Source organism: Leucoraja erinacea, chromosome 23, assembly GCF_028641065.1.
Source record: "Leucoraja erinacea ecotype New England chromosome 23, Leri_hhj_1, whole genome shotgun sequence".
NCBI classification, from domain to species: Eukaryota; Metazoa; Chordata; class Chondrichthyes; order Rajiformes; family Rajidae; genus Leucoraja; species Leucoraja erinaceus.
Genome location: NC_073399.1, coordinates 31,709,962 through 31,727,498, shown reverse-complemented (window position 1 = coordinate 31,727,498; position 17,537 = coordinate 31,709,962). Strand labels below are relative to the sequence as shown.

Here is a 17,537-nt window from a genome sequence, read left to right as displayed (position 1 = left end):
AATACACAGTTTTCCTTCAGCTGAGCTGCAAAGGCTGAAGGCAATGTTCTTCATTGTCCTGAAGTCCTTGTTTCCATCGTCCTTGTCTGTCTCTACCTTGGGTTGAGGTTTGTGGTCTCAATGGTCTATTTGACCTCAAGCTCTTCAGCACAAACAAAGTAATATTGCACACTTGTGCCCCTAATTTAGTTCAATGGTTTTTATTACTTTCATTTTCGATTACTTAACTTCATCTGCCAACCAATGTACTAATCCAGTGTAGGCCCTGTTTACTCATTTTGCCTGTGTCTATATTAGCTGAATTAATTTCTAATCTTGTTTTATTATTCAAATCTCTTTACGGCTCAATAGCTCCGAGTTCCTTGAATTTCATGACTTGACTTGCTTTGATTCTACAAACCTTATTTCTGATATTGCACCTCTATCCTGCTCCAGATTTATTTTAATGGTGTTACTTAAAATACATCTCTGGCCAAGCTTTTAATCACCAATTCTATTATCTCCTTTTGAACACGAGTTGTCTTATTTGCTTTCTGAAGTACCTTGATAATTTACTGCTATAAAACAATTCTCACAAAATACAGAATATTGTTGAATGGAATATACTTCTACTTGCATAATGGTACAAAAGTAATCGTGTGTAGCTGTTTGAATAGGTAACGTGAATGGATTGTATTTTAAAGTATGTTAATTCCAAAACAGCAGACATTTGTCCACAAATTACAGAAGAGAATTTTCAATGTTTTCTGAATGTTCAAATGTGCTGCACATATCTTTTCTTCGTACATGGTTTCAATTTCTTCTGCGCTATGGATTTGTGTAGCAGCTGGATACACTCCTAATTCCAAAGAACCTGATGGTGCCTAAAGCTTTAGGCTTAGTTTACACTGCAATCTGGATAACAAGTGCTGTGGCCTAGCAACCAAGTTACATGTTTGTGCTCAATGATAGGCAGGTTTCCATGACCTTAAGTTCACCTTGGCAAATGAACAACATGATGAATTCTCCTGCCTTGGTTTGTCTTGCAGATTCTGTTATAATTTACACTTATACCAGCAGTAAAGATGTTTTGTTAGTGGAGCTATTGTTCATACTAACGTGTGTAGATATCAGCATATGTTGACAAGCTGCAGCAAAACCATAAAATTTGCCTTCCCATCCACAGACCCACGGACTTTGAATGTTCTTGTGGGCATAATGCAGCAAGCATTAAATGTGCTTTGGAGTGGAACGTGCTTGCCTTTTTAAACTGTTTTTTCAATAATGGATTTCTAGATTTTTGTTTCATGTTTAGTTTCAATGTCGACCTGGCTGGATAGTAAATCTTGAAACCACCTTAAATCTCACATATATATTTATTCCATATTGAATATTCGTGCTGTAATGCTATGCCAAATGACGACGGCTGATGTTTTTAAAAGGCATTAAACAGAAGCTTATACTTGCATGCAGCCAACCACTGCATGCGGTTGTTTTTTTGGCTGACTTTCAAAAACCAGCTGGTGCTAATTGCATTGCAAGAAGAAAATGTTTATTGACAGTCAAAGAATTTAAAGAAGGGGAGATGAGTTTAATGTCATCAGTAATTAGGTAATAAAGCTTGATTCTTGCCGTTGATATCTAAATATTGAACCTCACCTCCAGAAGGACAGTTCCAAGCAGGGGCAGGCAGGTTGTTAGCAAGTGCAAGTGGTTAACAGCATGTACTACAGTGTCTAGCATGCAGACAGGAGGAGGCATACGCTGCACACAGCCGACATATTGAAACTGCACAGACCAGCATAAGCACAAATATTGCGTATCCCAGAATGATTGGGTGTCACCTTTGGCTAGGTAATTTTCAACTGCAGCCCCCTGCGGATGAGAAAAATACCAAGTAATTGTTGCTTTGTTCTCCGCGTATTGCAATACATTGCAAAGCTGCTGCATACAGTCTGAAATAGTTAGCTGTCGAAAGTGAGAAAATGGCGTCTTAAGAATTGGTTGTTTGTTAAAGGGAAACTGCATCCTGTGTAAAACAGTAATAAAGTCAATATATAGATGCTCGGGTTTTGATAGTGTTTGTCATTTTTATTGTCAAAGTTTTTGAAAACTTTAATTGGCAATAAATAAAGGTTAGATAAAAGATAAACCAAATTCTTGGTCTGTATTATGTTTGTAAACTGAAGTTGATAATAATATAGAGGTTTATCTTGCCGGTTATTTTGAGATTGACAGGACATGGCATGTGGCAATCCCTATAAACATTGTAAGTTGTGTGGTTGGTGTTCAGTTCTCATATTAATGGTCAAGTCTACTGTGACTTCTATTTTAAAAAATCAAGCTTAAACAGACCGTTTAATTAATAACATGCAAGTTTTACAGCTTTTGGTCAGAATTAAATTTCATTTGCACCAAATGATGAGTAATAAAGTTGATGTGCAAAAACAATTTCCTTACAACACTTGTAATTAGGTAAAATATTAAATTTGGTTTCTCAATTTTACATGTAAATGGTTATGAATTTGAACATTTGAATGCTCTTCCACAAATGGTAAGCTTGTAACAATGTCCTTTGAAGCCATTCATAGAAACAGAAACATAGAAAATAAGTGCAGGAGGAGGCCATTTGGCCCTTCGAGCCAGCTAAGCCATTCATTGTGATCATTGCTGATCATCCATAATTAGTAACCCGTGCCTGCCTTCTCCCCATATCCCTTGATTCCGCTAGCCCCTAGAGCTCTATCTAACTCCTTTAAATTCATTCAGTGAATTGGCCTCTATTGCCTTCTGTGGTAGAGAATTCCACAAATTCACAACTCTAGGTGAAAAAGTTTTTTCTCATCTCAGTTTTTTTCTTAGACTGTGGCCCCTGGTTCTGGACTCCCCCGACATTGGGGAAAATTTTTTCCTGCATCTAGCTTGTCCAGTCCTTTTATGATTTTATATGTTTCTATAAGTTTTCCTCTCATCCTTCTAAATTCCAGTGAATACAAGCCCAGTCTTTCCAATCTTTCCTCGTATGATGGTCCCGCCATCCCGGGGATTAACCTTGTGAACCTACGCTGCACTGCTTCAACAGCAAGGATGTCCTTCCTCAAACCAAAACGGCACACAATACTCCAGACCTCTTTATTCCTATACTCAAATGCTCTCGTTATGAAGGCCAACATGCCATTAGATTTCTTTGATGCCTGCTGTACCTGCATATTTACTTTCAGTGACTGGTGTACAAGGACACCCAGGTCTCATTGCACTTCCCTTTTTCCTAATCTGACACCATTGAGATAATAATCCGCCTCCTTGTTCTTGCCGCCAAAGTGGATAAGCTCACATTTATCTACATTATACTGCATCTGCCATGAATCTACACACTCACTCAACCTGTCCAAGTCACCCTGCAACCTCCTAGCACCCTCTTCATAGTTCACACTGCCACCCAGCTTTGTGTCATCTGCACATTTGCTAGTATTACTTTTAATCCCATCATCAAAATCATTAATATTGTGAATAGTGGCGGTCCCAGCACCGAGCCTTGCAGCACTCCACTCGCCACTGCCTGCCATTCTGTCAGGGACCCATTTATTCCTACTCTTTGTTTCCTGTCTGCCAACCAATTCTCTATCCATGTCAATACCCTACCCCCAATACCATGTGCTCTAATTTTGCCCAATAATCTCCTTTGTGGGACCTTACCAAAGGCTTTCTGAAAGTGCAGATACACTGCATCCACTGGCTCTCCTTCATCCATTTTACGTGTCACATCTTCAAAAAAATTCCAGAAGATTAGTCGAGCAGGATTTCCCCTCCATAAATACATGCTGACTTGGACCAATCCTTTTACTGCTATCCAAATGCGCCGTTATTACTTCTTTAATAATTGACTCCAGCATCTTCCCCACGACCGATGTCAGGCTAATTGATCTATAATTCCCCATTTTCTCCCTCCTATCTTGAAAAATGGGATAACATTAGCTATCCTCCAATCGACAGGAACTGATCCTGAATCTATAGAACATTGGAAAACGATCACCAATGCGTTCATGATTTCTAGAGTCACCTCCTTGAGTACCCTGGGATGCAGACCATCAGGCCCTGGGGATTTATCAGCCTTCAGTCCCATCAGTCTACCCAATACTATTTCTTGCATAATGGAAATTTCTTTCAGTTCCTCTGTCTCCCGAGATCCTCTGTCCTCTAGTACATCTGGGAGATTGTTTGTGTCTTCCTTAGTGAAGACATAACCAAAGTACCTGTTCAACTCTTCTGCCGTTTCCTTGTTCCCCATAATAAATTCACCTGTTTCTGCCTTCAAGGGACCCACATTTGTCTTTACTAATCTTTTTCTCTTAAAATACCTAAAGAAGCTTTTACTATCCTTCTTTATATTCTTGGCCACCTTACCCTTGTACTTCATCTTTTCACCCCGTATTGCCCTTTTTGTTACCTTCTGTTGTCCTTTGAAAGTTTGCCAATCCTCCGCTACTCTTTGTTTTTACACCTTTTCTTTTAGTTTTCTTTTAGTTATATTTTTATTCCATCCCTAACTTCCCTTGTCAGCCAGAGTTGCCTCTTACTCCCCTTAGAATCTTTCTTCCTCGGTGGAATGAAATGATCCTGCATCTTCTAGATTATGCCCAGGAATCCCTGCCATTGCTGTTCCATCGTCATTCCTGCTAAGATCCTTTTCCATCTGACCTTGGCCAGCTCCTCTCTCATGCCTTCATAGTCCCCTTTGTTCAACTGTAACATTGACACTTCTGATTTAACCTTCTCCTTCTCAAATTGCAGATTAAAACTGCATGGTCACTACCTCCCAGTGTTTCCTTTACCTTGAGTTCCCTTTATTAAATCTGGTTCATTAGACAACACTAAATCCAGAATTGTCTACAGTAGGCTCCTGTCCAGTACAAGCTGCTCTAAGAATCCATCTCGGAGGCACTCCACAAACTCCCTTTCTTGGGGACCAGATCCAACCTGATTTTCACAGTCTACTTGCATATTGAAATCTCCTTTAACCATAGTGGCATTACCTTTACTACATGCCAATTTTAACTCCAGCTGCAACTTACACCCTATATTTAGGCTACTGTTTGGGGGCCTGTAGATAACTCCCCTTAGTGTCTTCTTACCTTTACAATTCCTCAATTCTATCCACAGCGACTATATCGTCAGTCCCCATATCACCCCTCGCAAGGGACTGAATTTCATTCCTCACCAACAGAGCTACCCCACCTCCTCTGCCCAGCTTCCTGTCCTTTCTATAGGATCTATAACCCTGAATATTCAGTTCCCAGTCCCGATCCTTCTGCAGCCATGTCTCTGTAATCCCCACAATATCATGTCTACCAATCTCTAACTGAGCCTCAAGCTCATCCACTTTACTTCTTATATTTCGCATTCATATATAATACTTATAATCCATTACTCACCTCCCCTTTCACATCGATTCCTATTTCACTTGGCCATACTCTCCTATCCCTTCGTGACCTTTCGGCCCCGTTAATTCTGGTGTCTTTCTTTTCGTCTCTGCTCTTTCCCTTTAACTCCATCCTTGTAAATCCAATTTGTCTCCCCTCCACCCCCCCCCCCCCCCCCACTATTTAGTTTAAACCCACTTGTGTAGCACTGGCAAACCTGCCTGCCAGAATGCTGGTCGCCATCTTGTTAAGGTGCAACCTGACCTTTTTTGCAATTCATCCTTACCCCAAAACAGATCCCAGTGGTCTAAGAATCTAAATCTCTATCCCCTGCACCATCTCCTCGGCCACACATTCAGATCCCCTATCTCCCTGTTCCTGCCCTCACCAGCACGAAGCAAACCAGAGATAACCACCCTGGAGGTCCTGCTTTTCAGCTTTCTTTCGAGCTCTCTAAAGTCACGCTGCAGAATCTTTTTCCTTTTCTTCTCAACGTCATTTGTGTTGACATGCACTACCACTTCCGGCTGCTCACCTTCACCTTTGAGGATGCCCTGCAATAGGTCCGTGACGCCCTGGATCCTGAGCACCAGGGAGGCAACACACCATCCGTGATGGCTGATCATCCCTAATCAGTACCCTGTTCCTGCCTTCTCCCCATATCCCCTGACTCCGCTAGTTTTAAGAGCCCTATCTAGCTCTCTCTTGAAAGCATCCAGAGAACCAGCCTCCACCGCCCTCTGAGGCAGAGAATTCCACAGACTCACCACTCTTTGTGAGAAAAAGTGTTTCCTCATCTCAGTTCTAAATGGCTTACTCCTTATTCTTAAACTGTGGCCCCTGGTGCTGGACTTCCCCAACATCGGGAACATGCTTCCTGCCACTAGCGTGTCCAAACCCTTAACAATCTTATATGTTTCAATGAGATATCCTCTTATCCTTCTAAACTCCAGAGTGTACAAGCCCAGCTGCTCCATTCTATCAGCATATGATAGTCCCGCCATCCCAGGAATTAACCTTGTAAACCTACGCTACACTCCCTCAATAGCAAGAATGTCCTTCCTCAAATTAGGGGACCAAAAGTGCACACAATACTCCAGGTGTGGTCTCACTAGGTCTGTCCAACCTCAGAAGGATCTCTTTGCTCCTATATTCAATTCCTCTTGTTATAAAGGCCAACATGCCATTCGCTTTCTTCACTGCCTGCTGTACCTGCATGCTTACTTTCATAGACTGATGTACAAGAACCTCCCGATCCCGTTGTACTTCGCCTTTTCCCAACTTGACGCCATTTAGATAGTAATCTGCCTTCCTGTTTTTGCTACCAAAGTAGATAACGTCACATTTATCCGCATTAAACTTCATTTGCCATGCATCTGCCCACTCCCCCAACCTGTCCAAGTCACCCAGCATTCTCATAGCATCCTCCTCACAGTTCACACTGCCACCCAGCTTTGTGTCATCTGCAAATTTGCTAATGTTACTTTGAATCCCTTCATCCAAATCATTGATGTATATTGTAAATAGCTGCGGTCCCAGCACCGAACCTTGTGGTACCCCACTAGTCACCATCGCCTGCCATTCTGAAAGGGACCCGTTAATCCCTACTCTTTGCTTCCTGTCTGCCAACCACTTCTCTATCCATGTCAGCACTCTACCCCCAATACCATGGGCCCTCATTTTGCCCACTAATCTCCTATGTGGGACCTTATCAAATGCTTTCTGAAAGTCCAGGTACACTACATCCACTGGCTCTCCCTTGTCCATTTTCCTAGTTACATCTTCAAAAAATTCCAGAAGATTAGCCAAGCATGATTTCCCCTTCGTAAATCCATTCTGTCTCGGACCGATCCTGTTACTGCTAACCAAATGTTCGGCTATTTCATCTTTTATAATTGACTCCAGCATCTTCCCCACCATCGATGTCAGGCTAACTGGTCTATAGTTCCCTGTTTTCTCTCTCTCGCTTTTCTTAAAAAGCAGGATAACATTAGATTCCCTCCAATCCACAAGAACTGATCCTGAGTCTATAGAACATTGGAAAATGATCACCAATGCATCCACGATTTCTAGAGCCACTTCCTTAAGTACCCTGGGATGCAGACCATCAGGCCCTGGGGATTTATCAGCCTTCAGTCCCATCAGTCTATCCAACACCATTTCCCGCCTAATGTGGATTTCCTTCAGTTCCTCCATCACCCCAGATCCTCTGGCCACTATTATATCAGGAAGATTGTTTGTGTCCTCCTTAGTGAAGTCAGATCCAAAGTACCTGTTCAACTCATCTGCCATTTCCTTGTTCCCCATAATAAATTTACCTTTTTCGGTCTTCAAGGGTCCAACTTTCGTCTTAACTAATTTTTTCCTCTTCACATACCTAAAGAAGTTTTTACCATCCTGCTTTATATTCTTGGCTAGCTTACCTTTGTACCTCATCTTTTCTTCCCGTATTGTCTATTTGGTTATCTTCTGTTGTTTTTTAAACATTACCCAATCCTCTAGCTTCCCGCTCATCTTTGCTATGTTGTACTTCTTTGCTTTAATTTTTATACTGTCCCTGACGTCCCTTGTCAGCCATGGTCCTTCCTTTCTCCCCTTGGAATCTTTCTTCCTCCTAGGAATGAACTGATCCTGCACCTTCTGTATTATTCCTAGAAATACCTGTCATCCCTGCTCGTGTATCTTTCTAGTCAACTTTGGCCAGCTCCTCCCACATAGCCCCATAGTCCCCTTTATTCAACTGCAACACTGACACCTCCGATCTACCTTTCTCCCTCTCCAATTGTGGATTAAACCTGACCATGTTATGGTCACTGCCTCGTAATAGCTCATTAACCTCGAGGTCCTTTATCAAATCCGTTTCAATACATAACACTAAATCCAGAATTGCCTTCTCTCTGGTAGGCTCCAATACAAACTGTTCCAAGAATCCCTCACAAAGGCACTACAAAGTCCCTTTCTTGGGGTCCAGTACCAACCTGATTTCCCCAATCTATCTGCATGTTGAAATCTCCCATAACAACCACAGCATTACTTTTGCTACATGCCAATTTTAACTCCTGATTCAACTTGTGCCCCATGTCCAGGCTACTGTTTGGGGGCCTGTAAATTAATCCCATTAGTATCTTTTTACCCTTACAATTCCTTAGTTCTATCCATACTGACTCCACATTTCCTGTTTCAATATCCCCCCTTGCAAGGGACTGAATTTCATTCTTCACCAACAGGACAACCCCACCCCCTCTGCCCTCCTGTCTGTCTTTTCGATAGCAGGTATACCCTTAAATATTCAGTTCCCAGCCCTGGCCCTCTTGCAGCCATGGCTCAGTAATTCCCACAACATCATACTTGCCAGTTTCTAACTGAGCCCCAAGCTTGTCCACTTTATTCCTTATACTTCGCGCATTCATATACAGCACTTTGACCTCCGTATTCACTTCCCCCCTCACAATTGGCCCTGACCTTACTCTGTTGTCCGTTCTCGAGCTTTCCTTCCCATTAATTCGAGAATCTTTTGTCATTTTTCTTGTGGTCACTTCCCCTTCAACTCCATCTTTATACTCCCAGTTTTTCAATCCCTCCCCCCCATTATTTAGTTTAAACCCACACGTGTAGCCTTACCAAACCTGCCTGCCAGAATGTCGGTCCCCCTCCAGTTAAGGTGTAACCAATCCCTTTTGTACAAGTCACCCCTACCCCAGAAGAGATCCCTGTGATCTATAAATCTAAATCCTTGCTCCCTGCTCCAGCCCCTCAGCCACACATTCAGATCCCCATCTCCCTGTTCCTGTCCTCGCTAGCACGAGGTACTGGAAGCAATCCAGAGATAACCACCCTAGAAGTCCGGCATTTCAATCTTCTTCCCAACTCTCTGAAGTCATGTTGGAGCACCTCCCTCCTCTTCTTCCCGATGTCGTTTGTGCCTACGTTTGTGTTTGCACAACAACTGCCGGCTGTTCACCTTCTCTCTCGAGGATGTTCTTAATTCGGCTTGTGACATCCTAAACCCTGGCACCAGGGAGGCAACAGACCATCCTCGCATCTCGTCTGCCGCCACAGAATCTCCTGTCCGCTCCTCAGACAATGGAGTCACCCACCACTAGGGCTCTGCCCGACGTCAGTCTCGCCGGCCGAGTCCCATCTCTAGGATTGGAGCCACCGACATGTCTGCCGCTCGGACTGGAAACATCGTCTCCCCGGACAGTTCCCAAGAGGGCGTACCTGTTTTCATTAGGCACAGCCACCTGGGTCTTCTGCACTCCACGATTTCCACCCTTTCTCTCCACCAGACACGTTGGTTCTTCCCGTATCCTCGACGTGACTAAAAATGTTCTCAATGTTGGGCGAGTCCAGAACCAGGGGTCACAGTCTTAGAATTAAAGGGGAGGCCATTTAAGACTGAGGTGAGAAAAAATGTTTTCACCCAGAGAGTTGTGAATTTGTGGAATTCCCTGCCACAGAGGGCAGTGGAGGCCAAATCACTGGATGGATTTAAGAGAGTTAGATAGAGCTCTAGGGGCTAGGGAAATCGAGGGATATGGGGAGAAGGCAGGCACGGGTTCTTGATTGGGGACAATCAGCCATGATCACAATAAATGGCAGTGCTGGCTTGAAGGGCCGAATGGCCTCCTCCTGCTCCTATTTTCTATGTTTCTATGAACAGGGCGGGCGTGTCCAGAAAAAAAGATCAACCATGAACAGAGAAGAACCACAATAATAGTGGAGGTCAATGGTTTCATGGATGTGGAAGAATATTCCTGCTCTTAAAGACAATCACCTTATTCACTTCTGTCTTGCTAAATTGTTGGCATTTTGTTTCCTGGAGTTATAATTGTGTTTCTTTTTGGAATACATCAAATTATGACGAATACTTGTAATTTAAATAATCCACATTAGCTGCCCCATTCCTCCAGCTATGTAGCCTTCCATCAACGGATTTCATAGGAGAAACATTGAAAAACTTTGTCCCCATCTTGTTATCTCCATTCCTCTCATATTGTTCCTACTGGATAGGGTATTTGCATTGGTGGTGGTTATGGATTAGTAAGTTAGTTTATTTTTTGAAATTCTATTGATGGATGCATGCACGGAGCAGTGAAAGGAGAGAGTTACGATGTTTTTACGCACTCCTGTCAACTTATTGAAAGACACCAAATTCTGAGTAAGTCAGCGGGTCAGGCTGCATCTCTGGAATGTGGATTATAAAGGAATTAGATTAAAGACATGCAATTTAGCCCATTAATCCTGCCATTCGATGATATTACCACTGATCAGACACACGGACACACAGGCAGACAGACACACACAAACAGACCCCCCCCCATCCCTTCCATATGGGTTGATTGTCATTCTCTAACTTGTATATTAATTGATTCTGCCTTCCCAACTCTTTGAAGTGGAGAATTTAAAGTGTTGAGAAATTCCACCTTTTATTCTGGATTCATGCCTTCACTCACAGAATATTTTATTGGAGCATGCGAGATTGAAAGATCGCCTCTCATTCATCCAAATTTCCAATGAGTAACAGCATCCCTCTTCACTGCTCATTCTGTACTCTGTCTCCAATATGATATTCCTTCAGTATGGAAACCAAAACCAGGTATGGTGATTCAAGGAGTGGTTTCCCATGCACTCTGTAAAGTTGCATCAAAGCTTCTCTCCATTTTTCACCTTACCCTTTGCAAAAAAAGTATCTTATGTATCTGCACGCTAACTCATAATGTTATATTTACCAGGAACTCCACATTGTTTTGCTGTTTCATTCTTACTTGGTGGCTCACCCCTAATATTCTCAAATGATACTCCGTCTGCCAACTATTGTCAAACACATTTAAGTATCGATGTCTCATTGCAAACTCTGTTCTCCTTGTATCTAACTAACCTGACTGCTATTTTGTATTTTCACTGTCCCTTCATCTAAGTCATAAATATAATTTGATGAGGACCCAACACTGATAACTGGCAACCACTGTTTACTGATTCCAATCATAAGCATTGACTCTCTAATCCTGACTTCCGTTATCTAATTTTTTATCCAAGCCAATGTATTGCCACCAGTGCCTTGAGTTGTTATCTTATTTAGGAAGTTTTTGTGTGGTGATTTAGAGACTGGCTTCTGGAAATCTATTGGTTCCTGTTTACCCAGTCTAATTGATTAATCTTCAAAAAACTCTCTCAAATTTGTTTTCTCTTCTTGCTCCTCCATAAAATATGTATACTCTGCGAGGTTGTTGTGATTTTCTAAATATTAGAATGGTAAAGAAAAACTGGAGGAGACCATTTGACTTATTGTGTCCATACTAACATGTTCCACATCTTGCTGCCTTCTCCATGCACTTGAAACCTTTTTCTGACTTTATGTTTATCCTCCTCACTATTGAAGGCCACAATGGAACCTGCCTCCACCACATGTACAAGCAGTGCATTCCAGATTCCAACCATTGTGTTGTTTAATAAAAATATTCTCATGACACTAGTTCTCGTCCTCTTTTATTTTATACTAGTAACCTCTAATCCTCGACCCTGCCGCTGAGCATTCTGTCCAATTCTCTCATCAGATCTCCCCTCCGTATTCTCTTCAAATAAAACTCATCCAGTCCCTCTAATTTATCCGTACAACTGTACTCCCTCATTCCAAGAACGATTCGTATAAATCCTTTCGACAGCCATTCCCATTCTTCACATTGTAATGTGGTGACCTAAAGATGAATGCAATACTTAGCTGAGACTGGACATGTTCTGTAGGATTTAATATATCTTTCCTGTTTCTTTTATTCTGAACAGTGTATGCCCTGTCACTTTCAATGATTACTGTAGGTACACATGCTCCCGGTTATCTCTGCTCCTGCATTGCTTTTAGAACAGTATGCATTGCTCTTCATTCTTTTCATCATAATTAATCACCTAACAGTTATCTGCAATGAACTACATTAGCAATGTGTCCACCCATCTCACCATCCTTTGTTATATTTTTCTATAATTTACCTCAATTCTCTATTCAATTCATACTACTAGTGTAGTTCTTTCACATTTATAAAAAGGTTTTAACACCACGGCCGCGCAGCCAAGGTGACGCAGCGATAGAGTTGCTGCCTTGCAGCGCCCGAGACCCGGGTTCGCTGTCTGTATGGAGTTTGTCCCCATGACGTGTGGGCTTTCTGCGAGATCTTCGGTTTCCTCCCACACTCAAGACATACAGGTATGTAGGTTAATTGGCTTGGTGTATGTGTAAATTGTCCCTAGTGTGTGTAGGATAGTGTTAATGTGCGGGGATTGCTGGTCGGTGCGGACGGTGTGCCGAAGGGCCTGTTTCCGCGCTGTATCTCAAACTAAAAACTAATCCCATGGAACGGTGCTATTCACCACCGCCTCCTCACAGTCTGGGAAAGTGACCATTCTTCATGTCCGTGCTGTCAATATTACTTTTAGGCCATGTACTTCAGTGTTCTGCCATTTCCTGAATGGATTCCAGCATTTTTACCAAAGACAAATGTTGGGTTAACTGACCCATTGTGTACCTTTTGGCTCAATCCTTTGATTAGTGTTGCTTTCGGGATTTTCCAATCCACCATAGCACACAGTAGGTGTGCATCATATGCATTATAATACTCTTGAATTGGCATTGGTACTTTGTTCAAATGTGTCATTTCAGTGTCCAAATATTTAAATGATCGATACATCATACAGAACTGCTTTGCCTTGGCAATGTACCTTCTGATAATATGATTTATTTTTGAGCTCAGAGTGCTGCTTACTTCTTCCATATAAATTGGCCACACTCCTTTTCATTTATTGTACTTGGATACAATAATAATATCTGGTTAACTAGAAAAGATTTTATATTTTAGAGCTTTCAATTCCTGCAAAGTAATTCCTTCCATATGTGTTAACAATATAATTAAGGTGCAACATATGCACAAAAGAAGCAGAATACAGAAATGGGTTTTTAATGGGCTGTTGGTTTTTATTTAGCAAGCTGTAGTGCTTGAAATAAGGAAATTGGATCTATCTCAAACATTGGAAGGAACATTTGTGCAGAAGTGGTTAAACTACAGTACTCTGGCTGAATTTAACCATGTGAAGACCATGTCGCCAAAAAGTAATAGCTGAGATTGTTCATTTGAATCTCCATTATATTCTATTAGACTCTTATAAATAGAAAGGTCTGATTAAGAACGCCATCAATTAGAATTATTGCTTGTAGTTGAATTTGTTTGAATTTTCAGGATTTTATAATATGTTTGCAACACCTGGAGCCCCCAAAATGCTTTTACCTAATGCTATTAAAGTATTTGATTTGAATATGTGATTTTGAGTATGACCAGTTAGCTGCAGTTATTAAATTGCAGCTCTTGCTAATTTTTCTTGATTTTGGCCAGGGTTCTCAAAGTTTCAGTATGTGAATTAAAGTTATATGAGAACAAGTTGATGCAAATAAATTTGTTTGCAGTGTTTTTAAATTTCTTGTATGAAATTGCATTGTGCAGTTTTTTTTTTACTATCATTAAATTACTTCTTAGATCTTTCTTTTATTTTATTCCAGATATCAGCCACAGTGGTTTGGGAAATCATTATGAAAATTCCCACTGGGGTCAACCCCCCTTTAGAAGTGAACCAAACAGCATCTGGGATAAAGTGATAATAGACGGGAGTGACAAAGAGGCTTGGCCTTCCATTTCTGGAAACGAGACTGAAACTGCCTCAGAATGCACAGACACTGACTCTGCCTCAACCTGTGGCTCTGATACTAGTAGCATGGCTACAGGGAGTGCACCAGGCAACTTCAATGGACAAAATAAAAATTGCAATAACGCTGGTAATGGGGCACTTGTCCAAAGCAGTTCAAACCAGAGTGCCATTGGAGGTGGAGCAAATGGTGGAAATGGAAATTCGTCCAGGGTGTGGGCTGTTGCCTCAGGTTCTGCACCTGGAATAGGTCACTGCTCTGCTACCAGTGCAAGTGGAAAGATGGACAGCATTGTGAGTGTAAATCCAAACTGTTGGGGCACTTCTACATCCACTGCTGGCATTAACCTGAATCTTAATCCCAATGCCAACCCAGCTGCTTGGCCCGTAGTTGGGCAAGATATTCAAGGAACCGTAGGAGGAGGAAATGCTTCAACTGTTTGCAGTTCCAGTAATTCCATTGATCAGAATCTTGGTAATCCCAATAATGGTCCGACAGGTACATTGAATACCTGGGGAAATTTGCTGCAGCAGGAAAGCACAGAAATACAAACATCCACTTCACAGAATGTGTCTTTCAGCATACAACCTCAGAACCTTAACACTGATGGACCAAATAACACTAACCCCATAAACTCTTCACCAAACCCTATCAATGCAATGCAAGCAAACGGACTGCCTAATGTTTCTGTACCAGGAGGCTGGGCAATGACTGTAAGCATGGGTGCAATAAACCCATCCCATCTTCAAAACCTTCCTGGTGCTAGTGGGTCACCTGCAGTTTCTCAGCTCAATGGAGGTAACAGTGAAGGAATGAACAATCCTTCATGTAACTCTGTGTGGGGAATGCCACACACTAATCCTACAGCCACCAATGGTAACTCTGGATTTAGTCAGGGGAATGGAGACACTGTGAATTCCGCGTTAAGTTTAAGTGCTAAGCAGACATTAGCAAACAATTCTAATAGTGCTGTAGAAAAGGATGTTGGAAGCAATGCTTGGGACTCTGGCCCTCCTACCAGTCCTGGGGTACTGCCTTGGACAAGGGCTGGTACCATTGGGGGCTTGCACTCTGGTCCCAGTAACAATGGAGCTTGGGGTAACACAACATCCAACAGGAACACCAACAACGGTGTAAATGGAGAATGGGGAAAACCCTCAAACCAGCATTCCACTAATGAAGCGAATGGTAATGGAAAAGGATCGTGTTCCTGGGAGGCCCTTTGTGTTAGTAGCCAAGCTCCTGTTTTGCAGCAAAGTAATGAACAAATTAACTCTTGGGTGAAACCTTCTGAATCGGGTACCACTGGTAGTGATGGGAGTAATGAAAGTGGTGGTAGCCATCATGAAGGAAGCACTGGAAGAAATGGAGGAAGGCACAATGGTAGTCGGCGAAAGACTGACAAAGGAATAATTGAACAGCAAGGGCTGGTCCAGACTGTTGTATTAAAACCGGATCATGACCCTAGAGTTTTATGTAATACTGGATGGGGCCAGACACCAGTAAAACAGAACATTTCTTGGCAAATTCAAGAATCTCTGAGGTCTGAGCGAAAAAGTGACATTGGAACTGAGGCTTGGGGTTCAGTTGCTGCCCAATCTTCAAACTCAGGAGGGAGAAGTGATGGGTCTAGCATGAGCAGTACTAATACCTCGACAGTATCCGGGTGGGGAAATCATCCACCAACAGTCATGTCCAATAGTACAGGATGGGGAGACAAAGTACCTAATGGCCAAGGGGGATGGGGGGATTCTTCAAATTCAAATGCTGCTGCTGCCACAGCCAAAAGTGGCCATGCCTGGAGTGGGGTTTCTGGTCAGGAGGAAAAGCCACCCACTTGGGTAGACTCTCAGAAACCTAAGCCTCAGAATTGGGGTGAAGGACAGAAAAGTAATCAAGGCTGGGCATCAGGAAGTGGAGTCGTAGGGGGTGGTAGTGGAGGAGGGGATTGGACTGATTCTGCCACAGGATCGTTAGCTGAGGCAAAGAAAAATGGGTCTGGTTGGGATAATGAAAATAACAGATCTGCACCTAATTGGAGTGAGACCACCAGATCGCAGTCTAGTGGATGGAGTAATGGTACTACCAGCAAGCCAAACCCAAGTACAGGCTGGGGAGAGCCTTTAAAGTCAAATGGACCACAGAACTGGGGAAATAAACCTCAGGATAATAATGTTAATACCTGGGGAGGAACTGCTTCTATAAAACAGTCTAATTCAGGTTGGATTGGTGGACCTATGTCTACAAAACAGAAGGACAGTGAATCCACTGGCTGGGAAGAGCCTTCTCCACCATCTATTCGCCGCAAAATAGAGATAGACGATGGTACCTCAGCTTGGGGAGACCCAACCAATTACAAGAAAACAGTAAACATGTGGGATAGAAACAATCCTGTGAATCAAAGCAGTAACAATACCGTGACTGAACAGCAACAACCACCTCCGCCTCATCAGTCATCTGCCGCACAAAACCGCTCGCCGCTGCTTGCTCCTGGTAAGAATCATTATTGTTTTAATGCTCATGTTTTGTAACCCGAGGATTGTGTTAATATATGTGTGAGAAAGTAATACACCTAAGATCTGGAAATTTGACTGAAATGCACGATGTAATATGAAAGGAATGCAGATGCTGCTCAATAATATTAGATTGATGGTATTTCTTTTTATTTTTTTTAAATATTTTATTTTATTAGAAGTACAATCATATGGCACCAAAGTTGTAAACATAAATGGATGCAAGGGTAGACAATTCGCCCCCTTCTGCCATTCAGTACGATTATGGCTGATCATCTAACTGCATGAATTTCCTGTATTTATCTGATATTTTTTAATTCCCTTAAAATCCCCAAATTAAACTAATTCTGCCTTACCTACTTGGTGATCGATTCTCTAAAACACTTTTGGATAGAGAATCCCAATGATTCGCTGCCTTTGGGTTAAGAAATTCTCGATTCAGACCTGCATGCCTAACCCATTTTTATAAGACAGACCATTTCTCTCCCTCCCAGTGCCATCCTTATGGGCATGTCCCACTTTCGCATCTTTTTCAGCGACTGTCATAGGTCGTTGCAGGTCGAAAATGTTGCAGGTCGAACATGTTCGAACATGTTGAAAATCCAGCGGCGACCAGAACAAGGTATGACTCTTTGGGCGACTACTCACGATCATACAGGCTTCACCTAGCGACATGTGGCTGGAGTATCCCCTTTATGGTCGTGAGTAGTCTCCTCAGTCGCCCAAAGAGCCGTAGCGTCTTTCTGGTCGCCGGTGAATTTTCAACATGTTGAAAATTTTCGCCAACCTGCATCGGCCTATGACGGGTGCCGGCAGTTGCCGAAAAAGTTACGTAAGTGAGACAGGCCTATTAGTCCACTAAAACTCCTTGCCTCGCCCACCACCTTCTCAGGAACTGTTTGTTGACCTTTCACTCCCTCTGGTAGAAGTGTATTCTCC

At 42.4% G+C, this 17,537-nt stretch overlaps 1 protein-coding gene across 9 annotated transcripts in view; it reads left to right on the top strand.

Annotated features, from left to right (window-relative positions):
• LOC129708452 (trinucleotide repeat-containing gene 6C protein-like) overlaps positions 1–17,537 on the top strand; it is a 440,994-nt gene that overhangs the window by 384,205 nt on the left and 39,252 nt on the right. For all 9 annotated transcript variants that reach the window (XM_055654237.1, XM_055654239.1, XM_055654231.1 and 6 more), the window contains one exon: positions 13,942–16,578. In XM_055654237.1, the coding sequence (XP_055510212.1) occupies positions 13,942–16,578 (2,637 nt within the window). The remainder of the gene's footprint in view (positions 1–13,941; positions 16,579–17,537) is intronic.